The sequence below is a fragment of the Rhamphochromis longiceps genome, linkage group LG2 (genome assembly GCF_057381845.1).
Source record: "Rhamphochromis longiceps isolate RC_006_pf linkage group LG2, R_longiceps_female_GT1.1, whole genome shotgun sequence".
Lineage (NCBI taxonomy): Eukaryota > Metazoa > Chordata > Actinopteri > Cichliformes > Cichlidae > Rhamphochromis > Rhamphochromis longiceps.
Genome location: NC_140558.1, coordinates 37,983,774 through 38,005,309, shown reverse-complemented (window position 1 = coordinate 38,005,309; position 21,536 = coordinate 37,983,774). Strand labels below are relative to the sequence as shown.

At 41.7% G+C, this 21,536-nt stretch overlaps 2 protein-coding genes across 2 annotated transcripts; both read left to right on the top strand.

Annotated features, from left to right (window-relative positions):
* Window positions 1-10,608: 10,608 nt before the first annotated feature.
* Window positions 10,609-16,350, top strand: slc25a43 (solute carrier family 25 member 43). The gene is made up of 5 exons (XM_085427293.1): window positions 10,609-11,069; window positions 12,665-12,906; window positions 13,021-13,193; window positions 14,470-14,604; window positions 14,965-16,350. The coding sequence occupies exons 1-5, from the start codon at window positions 10,798-10,800 to the stop codon at window positions 15,175-15,177; spliced, it is 1,035 nt and encodes a 344-aa protein (XP_085283419.1). The 5' UTR covers window positions 10,609-10,797; the 3' UTR covers window positions 15,178-16,350.
* Window positions 16,351-16,493: 143 nt separating this feature from the next.
* On the top strand, window positions 16,494-20,832 carry slc25a5 (solute carrier family 25 member 5). The gene is made up of 4 exons (XM_085427301.1): window positions 16,494-16,673; window positions 17,408-17,894; window positions 17,987-18,127; window positions 18,239-20,832. Exons 1-4 carry the CDS (start codon window positions 16,563-16,565, stop codon window positions 18,394-18,396), a joined length of 897 nt encoding a protein of 298 aa, XP_085283427.1. The 5' UTR covers window positions 16,494-16,562; the 3' UTR covers window positions 18,397-20,832.
* The last annotated feature ends 704 nt before the right edge of the window (window positions 20,833-21,536 follow it).

The following is a 21,536-nucleotide window of genomic DNA, read 5'->3' as shown; positions in this document are numbered from 1 at the left end:
ACGCTATTTTTCTAATATATCTCTAGTTTACTCTTTCTTGCTGGCCCCTGTGCTGGTATAACATGTGAATTTCCCCAGTGTGGGATTAATAAAGTTTATTTCTATTATGAAACCAGGTTTGCAGGGGTTTGACAAAACCTGTTTTGCTCTTTTCCAGGTCCATATTTTTTATTCTTGGACCCCAGTAGAACCCCTTTGTTCATCCTGTGACTAAAAACACGATTTTAGCTCCTTTCCCTTTGGATCTTCATTGGATCCAGTGCAGTTTGCTTACCAGCCTGGCGTCTGGGGGAGGACGCCATCATCTACCTCCTGCACCGAGCTCTGACTCACCTGGAGAAGCCTGGAAGCACTGTGAGGATCATGTTCTTTGATTTCTCCAGTGCTTTCAACACCATCCAGCCACAACTTCTGAGGGACAAGCTGGAGCTACCAGGAGTGGACCACCACATGTCCCAGTGGATACTGGACTACCTCACAGGATGCCCACAGTATGTGAGGACACATGGCTGTGTCTCTGATATGCTGGTCTGCAGTACGGGGGCCCCACAGGGAACTGGCACCGTTCCTCTTCACCCTCTACACTGCAGACTCCAACTCCCCACGCTGCCACCTATAGACGTTCTCTGACGACTCTGCCATAGTCGGTCTAATCACAGGTGAGGACGACTCAAAGTACAGACAGTGGACTCTGGACTTTGTGGACTGGTGCTAGCAGAACTACCTGCTGACCAACGCCGGAAAAACCAAGGAGTTGGTGGTGGCCAGTGACAGACTGCTGTATCCTAGATGCATGAAGGAGCGTTTCTGCAGGTCCTTCCTCCCTGCAGCTGTCAGACTGTACAATCAAAACTGCTCCCAACAAACATGGATGTTTACATCAGCGCTGTAATTTGCACTAATCAACCGAACAACTACTAATGTTATAACTTGAACATTATTTTTCTCATTTAATAAATAGATAGATAGATAGATAGATAGATTGTAGCAGTGTGTGTACCCCACAATTCAGTAGCTTGTAGAGCCACCTTTAGTATAACTTGAAGTTATTTCAGGCAGGTAGAGGTCTGGACTTTGGCTGGGACATTGCAAGAGCCTTTCTGTTTAACCCATTCAAGCACTTTAAATCAAATCAAATCAAAATTTATTTATATAGCACATATTAAAAACAACAGTGTTGACCATAGTGCTTCACAGTCAATAAAACATGAGACAGTTAAAACAAACAATAGAAGAGGACAACAAACAATAGGTAACAACGCAACAAGCTAAAACAGCCAACTAGACAGAATCAAAAGCCAAAGTAAAAAATAAGTTTTAAGACGTAACTTAAAAGACTGGATAGACTCGGCAGTGCGAATATGAACGGGGAGGTTATTCCAGAGTCTGGGTGCCACGGATGCAAAGGCCCGGTCGCCTCTCGACTTCATTCGAGTCCTAGGTTGTGCTAGGAGCCTATGGTTGGATGATCTAAGTGCCTTGTTGGGATTGTATGAATGGAGTAAATCAGAAAGATAACTGGGCGCTAAATTATTCAAAATATTAAAAGTGAACAAAAGAATTTTAAAATCTATACGATATTTAACAGGGAGCCAATGTAATTTGGCTAAAATTGGAGTTATGTGTTCATGAATTCTCGTACCTGTTAAAAGACGCGCAGCTGCATTTTGAATTAACTGGAGCCGGCAAAGAGAGGAGTGTTGGAGGCCCGAGTAGAGGGAGTTACAGTAGTCCAATCTGGATGTAATAAATGCGTGGATAAGTTCTCAGTTAGAGTAGAAAAGTGCTATATAAGAACCAGTCCATTTACCAAATACTATTTTATCATTCTATTGTAGATTTGCTGCTTTGCTTGGAATTATTATCTTATTTCATGACACAGTTTTGGCCAAGCTTAAGTCGTCACATTTGACATTAGAATACTTTGATATACAGAGGTGCAAAGGTCCTGTGGCTGCAAAACAAACTTAAATCATCAGTCCTCCACCACCGAGCTTGACAGCTGGTATGATGTATTTGTTTTTTACCAAATGTGTCCACTTTGGTCTGATCTGTCCAGAAGACATTACTAGAAGCACTTAATTCAGTAGTTACTTTGTTTCCTATGGAAGCAGTAAATGTCTCTTTACTCTACTGAATGAGCATTCAGCCAGAGGGGAAAGGAAGAACTCTATTTTAACAAAAACAGACCTCCACCAGGCTCAGGAAGGCGCAGCCATGGATAAGAGTTTAATCTGTGATACAGCAGATACATGATACACAGCCTGCATTAACTGTGCGATGTGGTGTAAGGTAACTAAGAACGTTTGCTCATGTACGATCCTTTAATTGTATATTTCAAACTGTCACTGTCTAAATGTGCATTTCTACGATGTTCTGGATGGAGAAATGGGAAGTGTGATACTTGCTACTTGAATCCCAAACTAGTGAGCTTGCAGCTCACTTGCAGAGCTCTCTAAAGGGTTCCTGCTCTGTATTTGAAAAGGCCGAATATTTGAATCACTTTATAGCAGCGCAATAAAACATTTCCCTTTGGGTTTTTTGGTTTTTTTTTGCATGTCTAGACTTCAAATTTGCATCAAAGTCAGCATGAAGATTTTAGACAAAATATACTTTATACATAATTACTAGGCTATAGTGCATATGATTATCCACAGTGGCCGTTGTGATTATGATAGCTGATGCATGTTATGTGTTTTTCTAATTAACTGACACATATACAAATGCCAGGAAGTTAAAAAAAAAATTCACAGCACAGTAACTCAGAACTAGCGAATGCTGGCATTTCCCTTAATAAATTACTTTCCAAACACCTTTGCAAAACTGTAGAAAAATACTAGCAGTTTTGGCACTGCACCAGTTAAAAGGGCTGTGACACATGGACAGTGTAAAGCACGATACCCCCTACAGAAAGGAAGGGAAGTCTCAGTGCCATAAAACCTCTCTGTGAAAGCCTGTTCACCCCAGGATTTATAGCTGTGTTAGGAAGCTTCAATTCAAAGTGACATTTGCTGATACAAGCTCACAGAATGAAGCTCTCCACGAAGCAATACAGATGTCACGTGGTCTGTATTTCATAAGAGAGCAGGGAAGTCGGGCCGCACATCTTTCATGATCTTTAGGGTTTCTTTGCTGACATTATTATTAAAATTAGAACATAAATAAATCAGTTGTAAAAGCACAATGGAGCACCTTTCATTTGATTTTGTGGAAAGATCTTTGCATAATTTAAAATGCTGTGATTGCTTACCCAACATTTTCACAACAACAGAAAAAAGAGCAAATATCTAACTAAAAGTCACTTTAAAGTAGTCCAAACAAATATTATGAGTGCTTGTATTTCATAACAGCACTTTTTGCTGTCAAATTTAAACAAATCATGCCAGAAACATTATTTACAGCAACCATATTGGTATGTGATACATGTGAAATGGGTCACAAAAACTATGAGGGCCTCCATGTGTTGGTGAAATAGATGAGAAAGAGTGACACCATGTGTTTAGGTTAGGTACTATAACTCAATTTATTTTTTTTTAAAAAGTACTAAATGCAAATATATATAAACCTACTAATAAAGCTAAACACATATACACATATTGGTAACAGAGTATCTGTGGTTTTGATATTTGTTGATTAAACATGAAACAGGATATCTATCAGAAAATCTCATCTCAGTATGCAGAGCCTTTGTACAGATCTGGTTTCTGTCATTGACAAAAGGCATATGTCTTTCCTTGTCTTTCTTTTTTTGAATTTTGGCCCATGATGAGAAGGTTGGAAGTAAGTTGCAACGACAGATAAAAGACAAACAATGGCCAAACAATAAAATGTATCCCAAAGCCTCGCTCTAGCACACACAGAAAGGACCCACAGCTCTGTGTTTGACTTGTGGCGCCTACAAACAAGAAACAGGCTGTTTGTCTTCCCCGGGATCAGTAAACATCCTCAACACAAACAAGTTCTTCTGGAGTGAGAGAGGAGAAACTCACACCATCAGGGCAGCTGCACTCTCACTCCACCTCAGCCTTTGATGTCCTTCGGAGAGAGCTGATAATGAAGGCTCCTTACATCTTAATTCTTTTAATTGGAGTGTGGATGTAACAGGTTGCTGATATCAGATTCTTTGGCTTGATGAGGAGAAATTTTGTCCAGTTTCTTTCATAAAGAGTCACACCTCTCCTGATAGATCACAGTAAAAAAAAAAAGACATACGGGGCATGCCTTCAAGCACAGCTCACAAATATTCAGTTTGTTTTCTTTGCTTTCAAAATGACACTTCTCCTAAACAGCTGGGTGCTGTAGTTGTGACCAAACACGACTTCAGCTGCAGTAAAAAGTGTATTAGACTAGTGTTCTTTTCAGGTCTTACACAATGGCGCATGTAAGATTACATAAAATCCATTTTAAAAAAGCGCTGTAATGAGGTAAAAGGTCACTGTGATGTGTTTTTTTAATGATTTTTTGGTCCACTGGGGACCAAGGGCTCAGAGGCATCAATGACATAACAATGCATGTAAGACAACATCATTTAAAGCAACTTGATGAGAATGAAGAAAACTACTAGTTTCCTTCGTCTTTGTAGTGTAACGCTTCTCATTGGGCCTTACTTTGCAAATGAGCGAAGGGGCGTTTGTGTGTGTGGTCTTTTGTTTTTAGCTGTTGCTAAGGGGAAACCAAGGACACTGTAACACTGCAGCAGCTTGCCTACTCCTCCTCTGGCCACTCCAGGCAAAAGAAAGAAAATAAAAATAAAATAAACCTTCTGCAGCTCGCCCTGGGCAAGACAACGAGGCATTTGGTTCAGGCAGCAGCTTGCACTGTAGCCTCAGGTCCTGTCTGGCTTGCACATGATAGATTTTAATCAGTGACTTATGACCCAAACCAGACTACACTCACTGCATTCAAGCTTCAGTAATCTCACAGTCAGCTGTGGTTCGTTTTGGACAACACTGCTAAAGATTTGCTGAGTCATAGTTAATTTTTCTTTTCTTTTTTTACACTGTTAACTGTTCACCTATTTTTTTTAATATTCTTATAAATGCACCATAGGGGGGCTTGGGGTCAAAACGCCATTTTCAGTATACTACTGTGTATATTGTTGTATTGACAAGTCCTTGAATCTTGAATTGAATGAATCTTGAATTTCTTGCTGTTATTTTCTTATAAAATTACATGTTATTTGTAAAAAGATATAAGCCAAAGAAAAGTGTTTGTGCGCGAGTCTAGGGTTCTCCTGTGTATGTGTGCTTAAGACCAGGATGATCTTCAAGGGCCTGCTTGTTTGTACCTGCTGTGTCATTCTGCTCGTCCTCTCAGCATGACACCCTGTAGCCTTGGATCAGCCCCTTTGACATCAAAAGACTTCTGTGATTCTTATCAGATAATATTCTTGTCCCTCTTCCCTCCCTCTTGAGTCTAGTCTCCTCACACTGTTGACCTGGATCACGCACACTGTTCGTTATGGCCCCTTGGTCTTTCCTCCTCTTATCACCGTGATGGCCAGGCCATGATAAGGCAGGTCCAGGCTCAGGACGCAGGGAGGAGGGAACTGAGCACTCTTTTAAGCAGTTGCACAACTTCAAGGCAGTAAAGCACTAATCTTAGCTGTGTGCATGAGGTACTGTTGTTTACACACTCACAAAAGTGACATATTTTCTTAAATGTATTCTGACTTGTGCAATGCAGCTTAAACTTTAGGTATTATTTTAATGTCAAGTTTATATTAATGTGATTTAGGAGTACACCTGACCTAGTCATACTTATCTTCTTAGTTCAGCTACATCTGACATGTGACAACAGCACATCTGTCTCAGTGGCACATGCATTTATGAGTATACCGGCTAGGGCAAACAGACAGAGGAGACTGGTGTCCAAAGTCACGACCCTGCCCTGACCTGAATGAAGGAAATGGTCACACTGCTTGAGACAAAGCAGGTTAAAGGAGAGTCTGAGGGGCTGGCTGGTCAGGCTCTAACAATGGGTCCGTGCTCTAAGACTGTGGGCCACACAAAGGCCACAGAAACCCCCTTTTTCTACTCCCACATTGCAAAAGAGATGGCATTTCACACCGGCCTGTGAACAGCCATTCAATCAAACTACTGTTTAACCCGACCCCTGGCCTTAACAGAAATTAAGATGGGTCTGGCGGGATGTATTTAGGTAACTGGCCACACTGAACTCACTTCACCTAGCCAGCATCAAGTGAACCAACTGAACCACGGCTTTTTTTCAGTTAATATTACAAGACTTTGAATGTCAAAATCTGAAAATGCATTCTACGTTGTAATCACTGCTAAAAAAAAAAGTGGATATTCTTTAAAGCATGTAATCAATAGGTGTCTCAATAAATAGCACCCTGGGGAATAAGAAACATGACCAGACCCTTCGTCTGGGTCAACTACCCTCAAGCTGGGGCTGAAAGAGGCAACCACATGACCCTCTCTCTTCTCAATGGACTGCTCCTCCCTTCTACCTGTACGTGGCTCGGATCAAGGTGTGGGGGCTGAATATCAAACAGACTGAGGCCTTTGATGTGGATAGAAACACAAACACTGATTTGAGCAGAGTCGTAACAGCTTATTTGTTCCCTTTAGTCATTCATTGAGCTGCTTGTTGAATGTGCATGTCTTCAAAGGACCGCTGCATGCACCAGTGGTACAGTAGCTGAGGAGGACCTGAGAGATGGCTGTCCTGGAGAGGTTGTGGGAAGGCCATCTGGCTTCCTGTTCCTTAGATTTGATATTGATTTATTGACTGTACATGGAAAAGATAAGGGGGGGCAGCAGCTGCCAGAAGTTCTCCACTGCATCCTCACAAACAATGGACCTCCTGGTCATCTGCATCCTGACTAAATAGTTCATTCGTAGGTTTTTACAGGGAAAAACATGTGTTACAGAAGAAACAAGTGTAATATAAGGTTTGTCTTTTTAAAGTAACGAGAAATGTCAAAGGTCACTAACACAATTACACAAATTAACCCCTTTAAGGCCACAGATTTATCACTAATTACACAAATTAACCCCTTTAAGGCCACAGATTTATCACTAATTTTACACTTTATAGTGTATATAAACACATTTACTGCTCTGCAGAGCTGACATAATGGCAGTTTTAACGTGCGTTGCGATAAATACTGATCCCAATAATGAGGTGCAAAATTGCATTCACTATTCCTAACAACCCCTAACAACCTTTCACAGTTTACACAATCACAGAAACCATTAATTCAAATTTAAGCTCCCATGAATAACACGTCTCCCATTCCTGTTAAGTGAGCCAGGAGCAGTTTGGCCTGATCCCTGTTGTTAGAGGTGTTAAAGCAGTGCCACAGTAAATTGTACTCAAGCCTCATCACCAGTGCAACACCCCCACCCCCCCTTTAAAGAAAGACACACTCACAGAGAGAGAGACTCTAGTGTCAGCCACCCAAGCCTGTTCCTCTTGCCCACCCCCGAGCCTTTCTTCCCTTCCCCTGCCCACACAAGCCTGTGATGTGACTGTCTGAGATAATGAGGTGAGAATTTTACTGCAGAGCTCTGTGAGCCTGGCACCAATCTGTGAGGAGGAGAGCCACCGGGCTCTGGTCTGCAGGCTCTCTGGTATGGAGCGCCCTCTGTTGATTGCTGTGAGCTCACAACCACTGCTCTCGCGGGTCTGCAATGCACTTCAAAGTGGGAGATCAAGGGTCGACTTGCGCATGACATCCAGAGAATGACAATGCCTCAGCCAGCCTGCACCTACTGCAAGATACCAGTCCCCCAAACACAAAGGGACGCAGGCAGCGCCCGCAATACTTTTCTTCATGGAGGAAGCACATATTCACGACAGTGATATACATACAGGAAGAAGGTAGTGCTCTATCTGCATTCTACACAAATACTGTTGGGCAGAGGCAGTGTGGGAAAGGACGGCAAAGGAGACATACTGGCAACAGATTCTTTGAGGCGCTCTGTTTGACTGCTGAAGCATTAATTGATAAGATACAGCAAGAGCCATCATCACACTGCTTATCTTTACAGAAAGATACCTCATTATCTTGTGTATTTCAAGACAAACATGTATAACAGCGTGATCAAAGCGTTTTCAAAGTGGCCTCTTTCAGCTACTTTAATATTCTATAGTTGAAGCACAGATGTGAATAACAGTCACTCCAGCTTCTCTTTAATAAATAAAAGCGGAGCAGTTGCATGAATAGCAAATACGAACTTGCAGGTTTAGTTAGATCCTGTTCATAATCATTGCTGCAACTGCACCCTGATTGTTTCGTGCAGCAGTGAAAGCTGCTTTCCCGTTCACACACACGCACACACACACACCCTTTTCCACCCCAGCAGGCAGCTAGAGGTGAGCCTCTTGTGATCAGGCTGTCGTTTCCTCCGGTTGGCTCTGTTATTCCAGAAAGCCTTTGTAAAGGAGCCAAGTGGCCCAGGCACAGACAGAAGGTGGGCTCCTCGCATGCATCTGAGGATGTCAGGCAGGGGAGGGAGGGAGGGAGGTGCTCCTGGCAGGCAGAGACAAGAAGAAAACAAACATGGAGCTGAAACAAGACAGCAGCATTAAATCCCTGCTGATTTATACAGTAAATCAGACCAGATTTACATTGTTGTTATAATAAAGAAAACACATCAAGGATTTACCTGATTGACACGTGTTAACAGATCCAAAAAAAGGGTTGAGATTAAGTGTATGCTCACTTTAAACAAACCATGTGTTGCGCAATTCTGGTCAACACGTGTTTGGAGAAGAGTACAACTCAAAAGAGGATCCTGAAATTAAATGAATAAGAAAATTGGAAGTCTTTAACTGTCTGAAGTCTCTCAAATCAAGCATTCCCTTTTAAAACTCAAAATCAACCTTAAGCTGAGTAGGAAACTCAAAAAACTGACAGAAAAGACAAGGGTTGGCGTTCTGCTGCTGACAAGTGTTTGTGCTTTACAACGTGTTTTATTGTGTGGTCTATGAGCAGGACTGCCATGTAGTAGCCATGTGACTTTTCAGAGCCATGTGACTTTAATTTTTTGTAAAAAAGCAACTATGAAAGGCTGTGGGTGTGGAGCCTGAAGCGGAGGAAGCTGTCCAAGCTACAGACAATACTGGAAAATCCTGCACACAAAGCATGACATGCTGGATAATTACAGGAGCAGATTTATCAAAAGAACCGCTCCACCTCAGAAGATCACAGGAAATCATTCCATCAATCTTTACAACTCCTCCCTATGATTGTTATTGGGAATACAGACCTACCCCTGGATTATTTCCACTTCTCATTATCATGTATGTGATTGTTTAGGTTTGTTCAACTTTGGAGTATTTATTTTAACACACAACAGTTCTTATTTTTCTACCTTTCATGTTTAAATTTAAAGTGAGAACATTATAACAAGGCAGTTTCTCCCCCATGATTAATAAATTATTCGGATTCAAAGCATGAAATCCTTAAAATAAAAGCCTACATGGCTAAGGTTGCGTAATAGCATTACTGCTGACTGACCCAGTGTTATAATTTTTTTCATTAAGCACAGGTTGAGTTTTAATTTTTTGTTAAACATAAGATTTTATTTTCTAATGTTGAACTTTTTAAGTCAGATTTGTTTGGGGGTTTTTTTTTATGTTTTTCAGATGATGCAATAAAAAGTCTACGAAAAAGTCTTGATTAATGTGTGTATACACTAATACAGCAGTAATTACACTAATTTACAGAACAGACTTCCTGAAGGTCTTTTAATGTTTTTCTTCGGATAATGGATGCTTTTTAAATTATTTCCTTAGGAAAGATGCATCTGGCTTTTCAGTTGATCAATTAGTCATCTGACGCTTCATCAGAAGTGGTCTCGGTGGAAGGGCGGCTCTCAGAAAACCATTCTTAAGGAAGGGAAACTGGGAGCAAAGGCTGATGTAAGCCAAAGTATCCAAGAACTGGACTGAAAATCAATGACAACAGGTCTTATGGCATGACAAGTGCAAATTTGAAAGTTTTTGTTCATCATTGTCAGCATGTATGGAGAAGGTCAGGAGAGAGGTCCAACAGTGAGTGTTTACAGCCATCTCCTAAACACAGTGGACACTCTGTTATGGTTTTGGGCTCCATTTAAGTTGGTGGTGTTGGGCATTTTGTCAAAACTGATGTAAATATGATCACAGAAAAGCACCATCGGAGTTTGAGTCACCATGCAATATCATCTAGAAAGCATCTGATTGGAAACCGCTTAATTTTTCAGCATGAATATGATCCCAAACACACAGCCAACTCAGTAAAAGCATACCTGGGTAGAAAAACAGAAGGGAACATTATCAGTCATGAATTGGCCTCACCAGAATGTGGACCTCAACATTATTAGAGCAGAGTGGGATCATCTTGACAGAGAACAGAACAAAAGGCAGCAAACATCCAAAGAAGAACTTTGAATGTCCTTCAAGAAGACAAAGAAAGTTCAAGATGTGTTGAAGAACAAAGGTGCTTGTACCAAATAATGATTTTGAAGAACTTTTATGCTTTTGCATCTTTTATGCTTCTGATAATCAGCAGGCATGACTCACATTTGTAGGGACTTTAATTTGCGGCATTGCATCGTCTGTACGTAATAATTGATCCGAGGTCAAAGCGCGCCCTCTGCTGTTCAATGCTCACCCACGGCAACGACCAAAGTGACGTGACTGTCACATTACACCGCCGGTCGGGATGGGCAACGGACACCTCCTTGCCATCTATATTTAGATGTTTAACCTGTATAAGCAAATCCTAGAAAACTGCAACCATCGGGGGAGCCAGGCGGTTTGGAGCATTAAGGCCAGGCAGCAATGGCCACAGTGAAAAAGGACGACAGGCTGACGAGGTCTCAGAGCTTCGTGTGCGTCGGTTTCGCCGGGTTTTTTAGCAAAACTGTCACGTCACCTTTAGAGGTGGTCAAAATTAAAAGTCAGGTGGGCACCTTTCACTCCAAGAGGGGTTTCTGGCAAAGTTTTCTCATCATCTACCAGAATGAGGGGCTTAGGGGATTTTGGAAAGGAAATCTCGCCTCTTGCCTCCGGTTGTTTCCCTACAACGCAGTTCACCTCGCAACATACAGAAAGTGAGTAAAGTTACTTATACTTATGGTTTGTCTCACGCTGTGTGGACTGCAAAGCATTTTATGTGATCGTTCGACCCAAATTTATCCTAAATAGTTTGTTATTCGACTTGGGTCACGTGACGTCGACTTTGCGTTTGTGTTTTGAGGTGTAAAACGGAATGAAACACGCTGAAATTACAGAAAAAATAATATTCAAGTTAATTCTTTATGTATCAGGACCTAAAATAAAAAAAAAATAGTTGACGTAAATGGTCTGTTTTTTTTTTTTTTTTTATCCCTGAAGTTAAAGATGCACTTCCTGTTTCTCTATGTGAGTCGCACGCTCCATTTTAAGCCAATCAGAAGGCTGGATTTTCTCAGCCGAGTTTTAAAGTCGAGGGTTGTCTCTTCCCCGGGTTTTGTCTCGCAGGTAGTGTGCCGTTATTAACCATCGTATTCCTGAGGTGCAACATGTTATATATTCCCGAAACTGGTAGAAAATGGTAGAACTAACGTTTATTTTCTCATAATTTCGGCTTACTATCGAAATTGCGTTTATTACTGAGTAGATCGAAATGTCCAATTTTGACTTATGGATGGCAATGGAAGACACTGGCGTCACTTCAAATTCAGTCAAACCTTTAAGCCGTCCCATTTTTTTTTCAGTAGACTCAAGAATCCTTCAAATTTATTAGGTTAAACTGTTGAAATAGTTGTTTTTGCTTGACAAATTGCTCAAATTATTAATAAAACCACATCCACAATATTTGAGATTTGGGGTTTCGTTCTTTGAAGATGTCCCAAATTTCCCAGCCCCGCTTTGTTAGGGTTTGTTATATGTTGCAGCTCTGATACGTAGAAATATAAGCAGTTGGATGAACTTTGGTTTGGGTCTGCGAGTCCTGTGGTTTTACAAAAAATCCCAGTGAGAGGAAATAATGCCTATGAGGCAAAAATGAGGGCATGTATACCGATTCACTGCTGGGTAACTTCAGGACAAAACACAGGCAGTAAGCAGCCGGCAAGACAACAGTAATCCCGCAAAGAATAGCAAATCTACTGCCTACTATCTGTATTAGTCATTATGTTTCCCGATGAGGTGTTTTTGTTTCGTTTTGTTTCTTATACGCGTGTGCGCACATAAATAATACGCCCTGAGTGGCCAACCTGGTGTCCTATGCTGTACACACAGTTCCAGGAAAAGAAGGCCTTTTCCTATATGTCTGTGACACTCACAAATACACACACGTGGATTCAGTTATTCACGTGCTTCTGTGTTGGAGGCTTCCAAGAAGTGCTCTGAAATAAAAATAGGTGCAGTAGATGTCCGAAAAAATATTTCAAAGCAGCAGAGCTTGTCTGACTGCTCTGAATACACTTAATGTCATTTGCATGTGTATTTTAAATACTAACACGATGCATAAACAAACAGGGTGGCCTTCGATGTTGTGAACAACCACTTGGATCTTGTCTTTTTATATATAGCTATCTATTTATACATGTGTATCTATATATCCATGTGTATGTATTGTGTTGGACTGTCTACAAGACAAACTGTCTTACAGGGACATCTGAGTTTTATTTCTCATAGATTTATTTCTTTCCTCTGTGTGCAGGATAGTCCACCTTCACATGGATGAACTGGGCTTCATCTCTCAGTGGAGAGCCATATTTGCTGGTGGACTGGCCGGTGTTGTTGCTGCTCTGGCCACGTACCCGCTGGAGGTGGCAGAAACCAGGCTGATCATTCAAAACTGCAGGCAGCCCACATACATCGGCGTGGCTCACTCCTTGTCAAAGATCTACAAGAACGAGGGGCTGCTCGCCCTCTACAGGGGATTTTCCCTCACTGTCTTGGGTTCGTATACACGTTGCTACAAACTAATTCGTTTTTAGTGGATCGTGTAAGATTTTGCATATGAATCTCATGTCACGAAACTCCACCTTTACCTTTAGTTTCATGTCCTTACAGGTGCAGTTCCCTTTTCTGTCGGATGTTATGCAGTTTACATGAACTTGGACAAGCTGTGGCAGGAGCCTCCTGTTCGCTTCACTCCCCTGCAGAACTTAATAAACGGCTGTTTGGCAGCAGGAGTGGCTCAAACCCTCTCGTACCCTTTTGAAACTGTAAAGCGGAAAATGCAAGTAAGTTTACAGAACACCTTTTCTGCTTGTGGGGTATGTTTGGAGAACTGAAACAGGACTATTTTTTGTTTTTTCAAGCTGGAAGTAATTAAAATAGAAACATAAAGATAGATACACCATAGATATTTTTTTAAAGGTGTTAAATGGAAGTGTTACAGCTGCATACCGATGCTGGAAATACTGTGTTGGTCTTTTTAATTAAGTTCATATTTCTTCTACAGATCTCTCAGCTGCTGACTGAGTAATTGGGAAATGATTGTAAACACAACACATTTACAGTGTAGATGCGCCTACATGCTGGCTGTAGTACCATATTTAGTCCATAAGAGGGCAGTAGATGTTTACCTAAGTACGGGCTGACCTTACTCAGCCACTCAATGATTTTGAGTATGTAAAGTTAACATCAGAATTACTTCAGTGGTGATTTACCTAAATATAAAGAGAAGAGATATTTACTGCATGTGTTTTAAAATGTTATAATCACAGGAGTCGTTGGTCTCCACCATGTTGCTTTTAAATAAGGGTGTCTATACGCTGCAAAGGACTCATTGGGAACAATGGTGTGGCAAAGGACAGGATTCTACATCCGGTTTTATCTGCCTATTATTAGATGGGTTCAGCAGAACAAGGTTCAACAGCAGCTGGGAATGTGAATGTGTCCCAGCTCTGCAGAAGCTATAGATATGTTCTCTAAAGATAGCCAGCAACTATCAGACAGCCGGCGTGTGTTTCCAGTCTGCTGAAGCATCGCACCGACGTCACTTACTTTAAAGAACAGTCCTGCGTAAAGGCTTCATTTAGCTATTCAGCTGTAGTGTCTGTCATTAAAAAGCTCAGAGTTAAACATTAATTCGGGACAGAGCACAGAGAATGGGGGGGAAACAGCGGATGATGTTTGCTGAGGCTTGGGGTAATGATTTAAGACGTGTATAGTTTAACTTGCTGGCTAGCTTGGCTAGCTTTAAGTGTCCTCTACAGATGAAGCTGTTTGAATAGTCCTATTGGTCTCGTGCTTTATCCATGAAACACAATAATCTAATTCTGATAGTTGCTCTCTGAATCTTTGGCACTACTTTGGTGGCCCCTCCAACAATATGAAGATATTTTATATTTACCTGTGACTGTCCTTTTGCATTTACTGATAAATGACAGCTGAATAAAATCAAACACATAGTGTCACAATATTATGTCCTCTGACCTTCCCGGTTCTGAGTTAATAAGCACCTTCAAACTCTGATTCACCATTTCCTATTTTGGCTTTCATTCTTTTTAACAGGCACAAAGCGCCCGTCTTCCCCATTTTGGAGGAGTCGACGTCCATTTCACTGGAATGATCGACTGTTTCATACAGGTGATTAAACACAACGGCGTCCTTTCACTGTGGAACGGCCTTACTGCCAACACAATAAAGGTATGATTCACTTATACATTGGTAGCAATTTCTTGTTATATGGCCAAAGTACGGGTCTGTTTGATCTTCTGTTATATAAATAAGAGCATTTACGTGTTTTACGCAGGAACAAGGGGCGGGGCATGGAAAGCAATGTTTAGTGTGCGTAGTTCACAGCAGGAATTTCACTACCAAGGTGGAACAGCATGCTCCGCTCTTAAAGCTACAGATCCCTTCATAGCCCAAAACTGTTTTTACTTGTGACCGTTTTAATGAAAATAAAGTGCATACCGAGTACAAGTTCTCTGTCGATCTGTGATCAAAATAATAAAGTGTTGGCGTGACTTTAAAATGCAGTTGTCTTTTGTTACTCCCCTACAGATTGTTCCCTACTTTGGCCTTCTTTTCACCTGCTTTGAGATGTGCAAGCAGGTCTGCCTTTACCGCAACGGTTACATTATCTCCCCCTTGAGCTACAAGCTCACACCGGGGGTCGACCAGAGCCTCGGGCCGAACGAGCTGGAAGAGGTCAAGCGCCACTTGAAAAACAGGAACTTTGGCTCAGGGGATTCGTCTTTGAGAAATCGATGGTGATGCTTTACGTGAAAGATGCCTGGTTTATTAAAATAAACGAGAGAGAGGGAGCGAGAGACTGAAAAATGACACAACAGCAAATCCAAGGGCATCCAGGAGCCTACCTCTCTCAGACTTTTACATTTTATTTAAAAGTATTTTAAAAAGTTGTTTACCCATCCATGATTTACGATGGCTTTTTACCTGACATGTGCCTTTTAGGATAAATATTTATTTTGGGAGCTCTTTGCTGCATTAGAATCAGTGCCATAGTCTGCTCACATAAAATAGTTTTTAAAAAAATGCTCATGGATTTTGTGAACTCTGACCATCATGAGCGCCATGTGACAGGTTATAATTTTAATGTATGAATGAAGGCAAAATTTTTAATGAGTTTTAAGTTAAAGTATGTCATTATTGATGATGTATTCCGCTAACATGGCAAGAAAGAAAAGTGTTTGTGAGGTTTAAATGATTTGTTTTTCATTCTGAAGGTAAAAACATTGATTTAACCTCCTGTTTGCTGAAACCCACATTCCTCTACGGTGACTTTGCCCTTAAGTTGTCTGTCAGCAGTCTAACCCGTTTTCAATTGTTTAAAGTTACTACGGACATGCACCTTATTTAAGGTGCTTGTACTTTACAAGTATTTCCATTTTCTGCTAGTTTAAACTTGACATTGACCTCTACTGTTTTGTTTACTCCAACAAGCTACTTTTCAGATTCTGTAATATGTGACGGATTATTATATGAAAAGATATTAACAAGAATTTTTTTTATAGCTGAATACGTTTACTGGTTTGTTTCTGCATTTTCGGTCAACTCTTCAACCTCCTCTCTTGCTTGTAGTGGTAATTTGCTTTAGGCCAATTTGTTATTTGGTTTAAAGGTCTGTGTGCTCAGGTTGAGAGTGAAATCAGTCAGGTGACTGTATCACGTCAGCTCACGTGGGCAACTCAGTGGCAGCCAAAGGACGTTAACAGCTGGGATGACCTTTACCATAACTGTGAGGCCTCATCTGCCCCAGAATGACATTTGACACGACCTTCAGGTTAATCTGAATAAGAATGGTAATAATATAACGCCGTGACGGCGCCTCTCACTTCTGTTCAGATGCGACTTTGCAAGTTTTGAAAAGTCGCAAAAGTAATTCATAAACTTTCCCTCATGCGGGACTGATCGCGTGCCTCGATTTATCTGAGTGACAAGGGAAAGCTCCAAATCTGAATCGAAGGTCATCGCCTGGCCCCGCCCACTACTCCCAGAGCCGGCCAATCGCAGAAAAGAATCGAAGTTCACGTTTTTTCTCGCGCACAGCCTCCTTAAATCCCCTCACTTCTAGATAGGATTCGGCCATTTCAACCCCACCAACAGAGTAGCTGGACGGCGGCTGATAGCAACTGAAGATGAGTGAACAAGCTATTTCCTTTGCCAAGGACTTCTTGGCTGGTGGTATCGCCGCTGCCATCTCTAAAACAGCTGTAGCTCCCATCGAGAGAGTGAAGCTTCTGCTCCAGGTGAGTGTGAACTGCTTATATATCCCTGTGCAAACACCTGAAAACCTAATGACACTGTAATTATTGACATCAGTCACATACGTGTGTTGACTACTGCTGTTGCTCATTTGCAGCTTTTCTTCTTATTTCTTATGTTTGGAGGGGAAATTATTAAGATGCTTATGCATGTGGCAAATGGTTTAAAATCTAATAGTAATGGAAATCTGCTGCATCGTCAGGAGTAGAAACTGGGCTAAAAATAGTAAATCGAAGCGGCTCTGTCAGAGATTGGTGCAGGCACAGATGAGGAGCGAGCATAATCGAGGCGCACCACACTTGTTATGTAATAGACCGGCCTGAATGCTCGCATGAAAAGCGGCATTGTGACAGGAGAATGTGACCGTCTGTTGCCACTGTGGTGTTTAAAGTTATTCTCGTGTCAAGACAGGTCATTAGTTTGTCTTGACATCAAACAGCCAAGGTCACAGCAAGGTTTGCGCCATGGCGCTTCACTGCTGCATTGGGCCCGGCCTCAGCAGTGGCAGTGGCAGGGGGCGGGGCCGTGAACTGTTGAATGAAAGGGCTGTCCACCTGCACATGAAAGCAAATGTGTGCGACTCAGTAGAATAACGGGAATCTCCCAGCTTGGACAACTCAGAAGGTGACCAGGTGAAAGCTTGAAGAGGAAACGGGATATGACGAGCTTCACTTGTTGCTGCCTCTAATGCACTGCGGTGTCTCTGCTTTGTTTACAGGTGCAACATGCCAGCAAACAGATTGCGGTCGACAAGCAGTACAAGGGCATCATCGACTGTGTCGTTCGTATCCCCAAAGAGCAGGGCTTCCTCTCTTTCTGGAGAGGAAATCTGGCCAATGTCATCCGATACTTCCCCACTCAGGCCCTAAACTTTGCTTTCAAGGACAAGTACAAGAAGATTTTCCTCGACGGCGTGGACAAGAGGAAACAGTTCTGGAGATACTTTGCGGGTAACCTGGCATCTGGCGGTGCCGCCGGAGCTACCTCCCTCTGTTTCGTCTACCCCCTCGACTTCGCCAGAACACGTCTCGCCGCTGATGTCGGCAAAGGGGGCCACGAGCGTGAGTTCAAAGGTCTGGGAGACTGCTTGGTGAAGATCTTCAGGTCCGATGGCCTTAGGGGTCTGTACCAGGGCTTCAACGTTTCAGTACAGGGCATTATCATCTATAGAGCTGCTTACTTTGGCATCTATGACACAGCAAAGGGTGAGTGTTTGCTGAGAGACATTACAAAGCTTTGTCTTTTTACATAGCAGTTTTTAGCCTTGTAATCTCACCGGCTAATGTTTCTCTTACAGGCATGCTTCCTGACCCTAAGAATACGCACATTATAGTGAGCTGGATGATTGCTCAGAGTGTGACTGCCGTAGCTGGTCTTACGTCCTACCCCTTCGATACTGTCCGTCGTCGTATGATGATGCAGTCTGGACGCAAAGGAGGTAATAAAACTCCAACAAAATCAAAGTATAACTTCCTCTTCTTTTTTTTCCCCCACTGTTCTATTTAAATGAGGTTGTAACATCTGTGTGATTCTGTCTCTTCCCCTTCAGCTGACATCATGTACACGGGCACCATTGATTGCTGGAAGAAGATTGCACGCGATGAGGGCAGCAAGGCCTTCTTCAAGGGAGCCTGGTCTAACGTGCTGAGAGGCATGGGTGGCGCCTTTGTGCTCGTCTTGTATGATGAGCTTAAGAAAGTCATCTAAGATGTTTTTGTATGTTCACTGTTCATGTTGTGAAGTTTAACTGTAACATATCTTGTACATTTGGAAGGACTTAAATGCCGAGCTATATTTATAGGGACCAACTAGTATTTTCTACTAGTTGTACTGGGGGAATATGTTATGCACTCTTCTCTTGGCCCATTCATTTTCTTTTTTGTTTTGCCCCTTACCAGAATGTCATTCCCTGAACACAGGAACCTTGCCAGTAAGCGAGAAATAAAGGCAACCTACAGAGTGAATCTCTGGCCTGGTTTTGAGGTGTAATGCCATGTATAAAGTGTACGCGACAGAGTGTGACTGAGATCCCCGGCTGCGCGTCTCCTCAGTCACGCCTCCTGAGGAAGATATTTGGCTGCCTCTTGTGAGAAATGTAATCTTAGACTTGCAGGTTGCAGTTGGGGGGGCGCCAAAATCAGCTGCGAACGTTGACCCGCAGATGATATTTTAACCGAGACATGCTCGCAGCGAAATGATTCACAGAAAGTCATTAGCTTTAGCAGTCTCCTGTGCATTTACAGAATTATAAAATAGTTTCGAAGAACATTTGCACAGGTGACTTCCTCTAGGATTACCTGTTGTAAGGTGGATTATTCCAACCTTCTAAATATACTTTTATCTCCTGCCAAGCCTCTTCTGACTCCCAACTGGTGTGACTGACGACTACGACCTTGAGCCATTTGTCCAGTTACCAGTTTGACACACAAGTTATTTACTGTCACGCTGAAGGGATCTCGGGATGAAATGAAAGTGTATTGGAGGAGATTTCTGCATTCTGGCTGGTTATTAAAACACATAAATGACAATGTAGAGGGTTTCTACTGGGGTGCACTGCTTGTGTCCACGTGTATTTAAAGGGGGTGTCATAAATTCCTGCTGATACATGATCCTGGCATGCGTAAAGAGGCACATGATTGTCGCTTGTGTAGGACAGGACATAGTGTTCTTACTGGTCCAGCTAATCGAGGGTGGGCAGGCCGTTCTATAAAAGTCAGCTGCAGACTTTGTGCTCTTTGGTTTAACTCAACTTTGGTTCAGTTCTGTCTGTTTAATTAAATTCAAACCTAGCTTAATGTTTGAAAGTCAAGAGAAGTGTATATTTAAACAGTTTGATCTAACAGTGGCATCCTGACACATGCTGGGTATGAGACCATGGGGACACTTGGCCACTTTAATCTGCTCTCTTTATTCAGACATGATAGAACTGCTGCCCCCTCTGAACATCATCTCTGCATTTATGCATTTTTTTTTTAAGTTTCATTTTAGAGGAAATTTGACAAATGTTACTAGTAAAAGAAACTGAGGGGAAAAAAAAATCTTTGTAACCCAGGTTCTGGATCAGTGCAGCGTATTCAAAATCTCTAGCCGCTGTGGACTGTTAGCGCCCCAGAAATCCTCCATGAGTCTTAAGTCACTGCTTTAATTACTCTTACCATGGGTGAATGAGAATATTAAGGTCTTTGACTCACTGTGCAGCTCTTAAAGTTCATCAGAAGTTTAATTCTGTCACTGGCAATGTGCCTTTAGTGTTTTCCACTCTTTGATCCAGTGATATGTCCTCAAACTTAATCACTTACTTCCAAGATGACAAACAGAATTAATCAAATTAATCTTGATGAGACACAATGACTACGACTTAGACGCTTAACCCAAATTGATCCTGAGTGGAGGACACAGTGCTGCTAAAAAGAGGCTAACAGATTACATGATTTACTCAGCTGGACTAATCTTGCTTTCAGTGATTCACAACGACTTGGACCCGACCTCTTACCCACAGAAATTAGTTTTAATGCTGTTTTCTCCAGTCTGGTCTGAAAGGCCCTTCTCAGCAGGTAGCCCATAGTTAATCCTTCATTCAGTAGGCCTCACGTTACAGCTGTCCCATTACAGCTTTAACAGGGATCACAACCTTTTACTCACTGTCTGCGTGGCTTAAGATATGCCACAGCTCCTTGAAGTAACACGAGTCCTTTACTCAATTCCTCAGTCATAAAAATAGATGAATTTTGCTGGTGGACTGTATTACTATTTCTCAATATTATTTCATAGTGGCTCCAGTAACCACTTGAGTAGCGGTTTATACATTTGCCTAAGAAAGATTTAGTCCTGGGAGTAAACACAAAGGACATCCACAGTAAAATCTCTGCCAAATCAAACACGCAGAGCTGCCCACTGTGGCAACCCCTCATGAGTAAGGGAGCAGCCGAAAGCAGCTTCTTCTCATTATTTTTAGTACCTTTATTACAAACAGAAACACACGCTGCTCCCGGACATTTGCAGTTTTTATGATGGAGAGTAGGCGATAGCTTCTTAAGTAAAGGTTGCACTGCCACAGGGGAAAAAACACTAATGACATGTAAAGCCACATAAAAAAAAAACATTACCTGAAGCATAACATGACCAAATATAAACATAAACTCACCCCGTGAGTGTTATCTCTCTGTTTTACTACTAAAACTGAGGCTTTAATGTCTCATTACTAGTGTTTTACTGTTATTATGTTATTATGAAAAAATGTGGTGTCGTTAAAAAAAAGTAATATTTACACAAAATGAGTACAATGCTGTGCTTATGTAAAAGTACATAGTTACATTCCCGTACTACGCTATGCAGGTCTACGGATCACTGAAGATACCCTTTACTACCCTTTACTCTGGGCGATGAGAAACTTCTGTCAGCCGGGCTGTTGCGTAATTTCGGCTGTTAGACCGAGTTACGTCACGGGGTCATGACCTCAGAGCTTTCCACTCATGGCAGTCTCTTCTACCGTATCTATCACATGATCCCAGTAAAAACAAAGACTCGCATATGATATTTGCTCTAATATATATTAATACAACAACGATTCTGGTACATTTAAATGTTACTATGTTAAGATCATTATGCGGGTGCTTTTTGCGTGCTAAATGTGTAAATAAGCTAACTATTACAAAACGTGCTGGAAACCTTTTATTTTGAAGGTTTCCAGCACGTTTTGTAATTGTTAGCTTATTTATACAATTTAAGTCCTGCCAGACATCAGACATGGATTTTTAAGATTTTATTTTTATTGACGACAAAAAATAAATAAATAAATAAAAAAGAAATAAATTGAAGAGCAGTGATTGCGCCACCTTGTGGTCTTT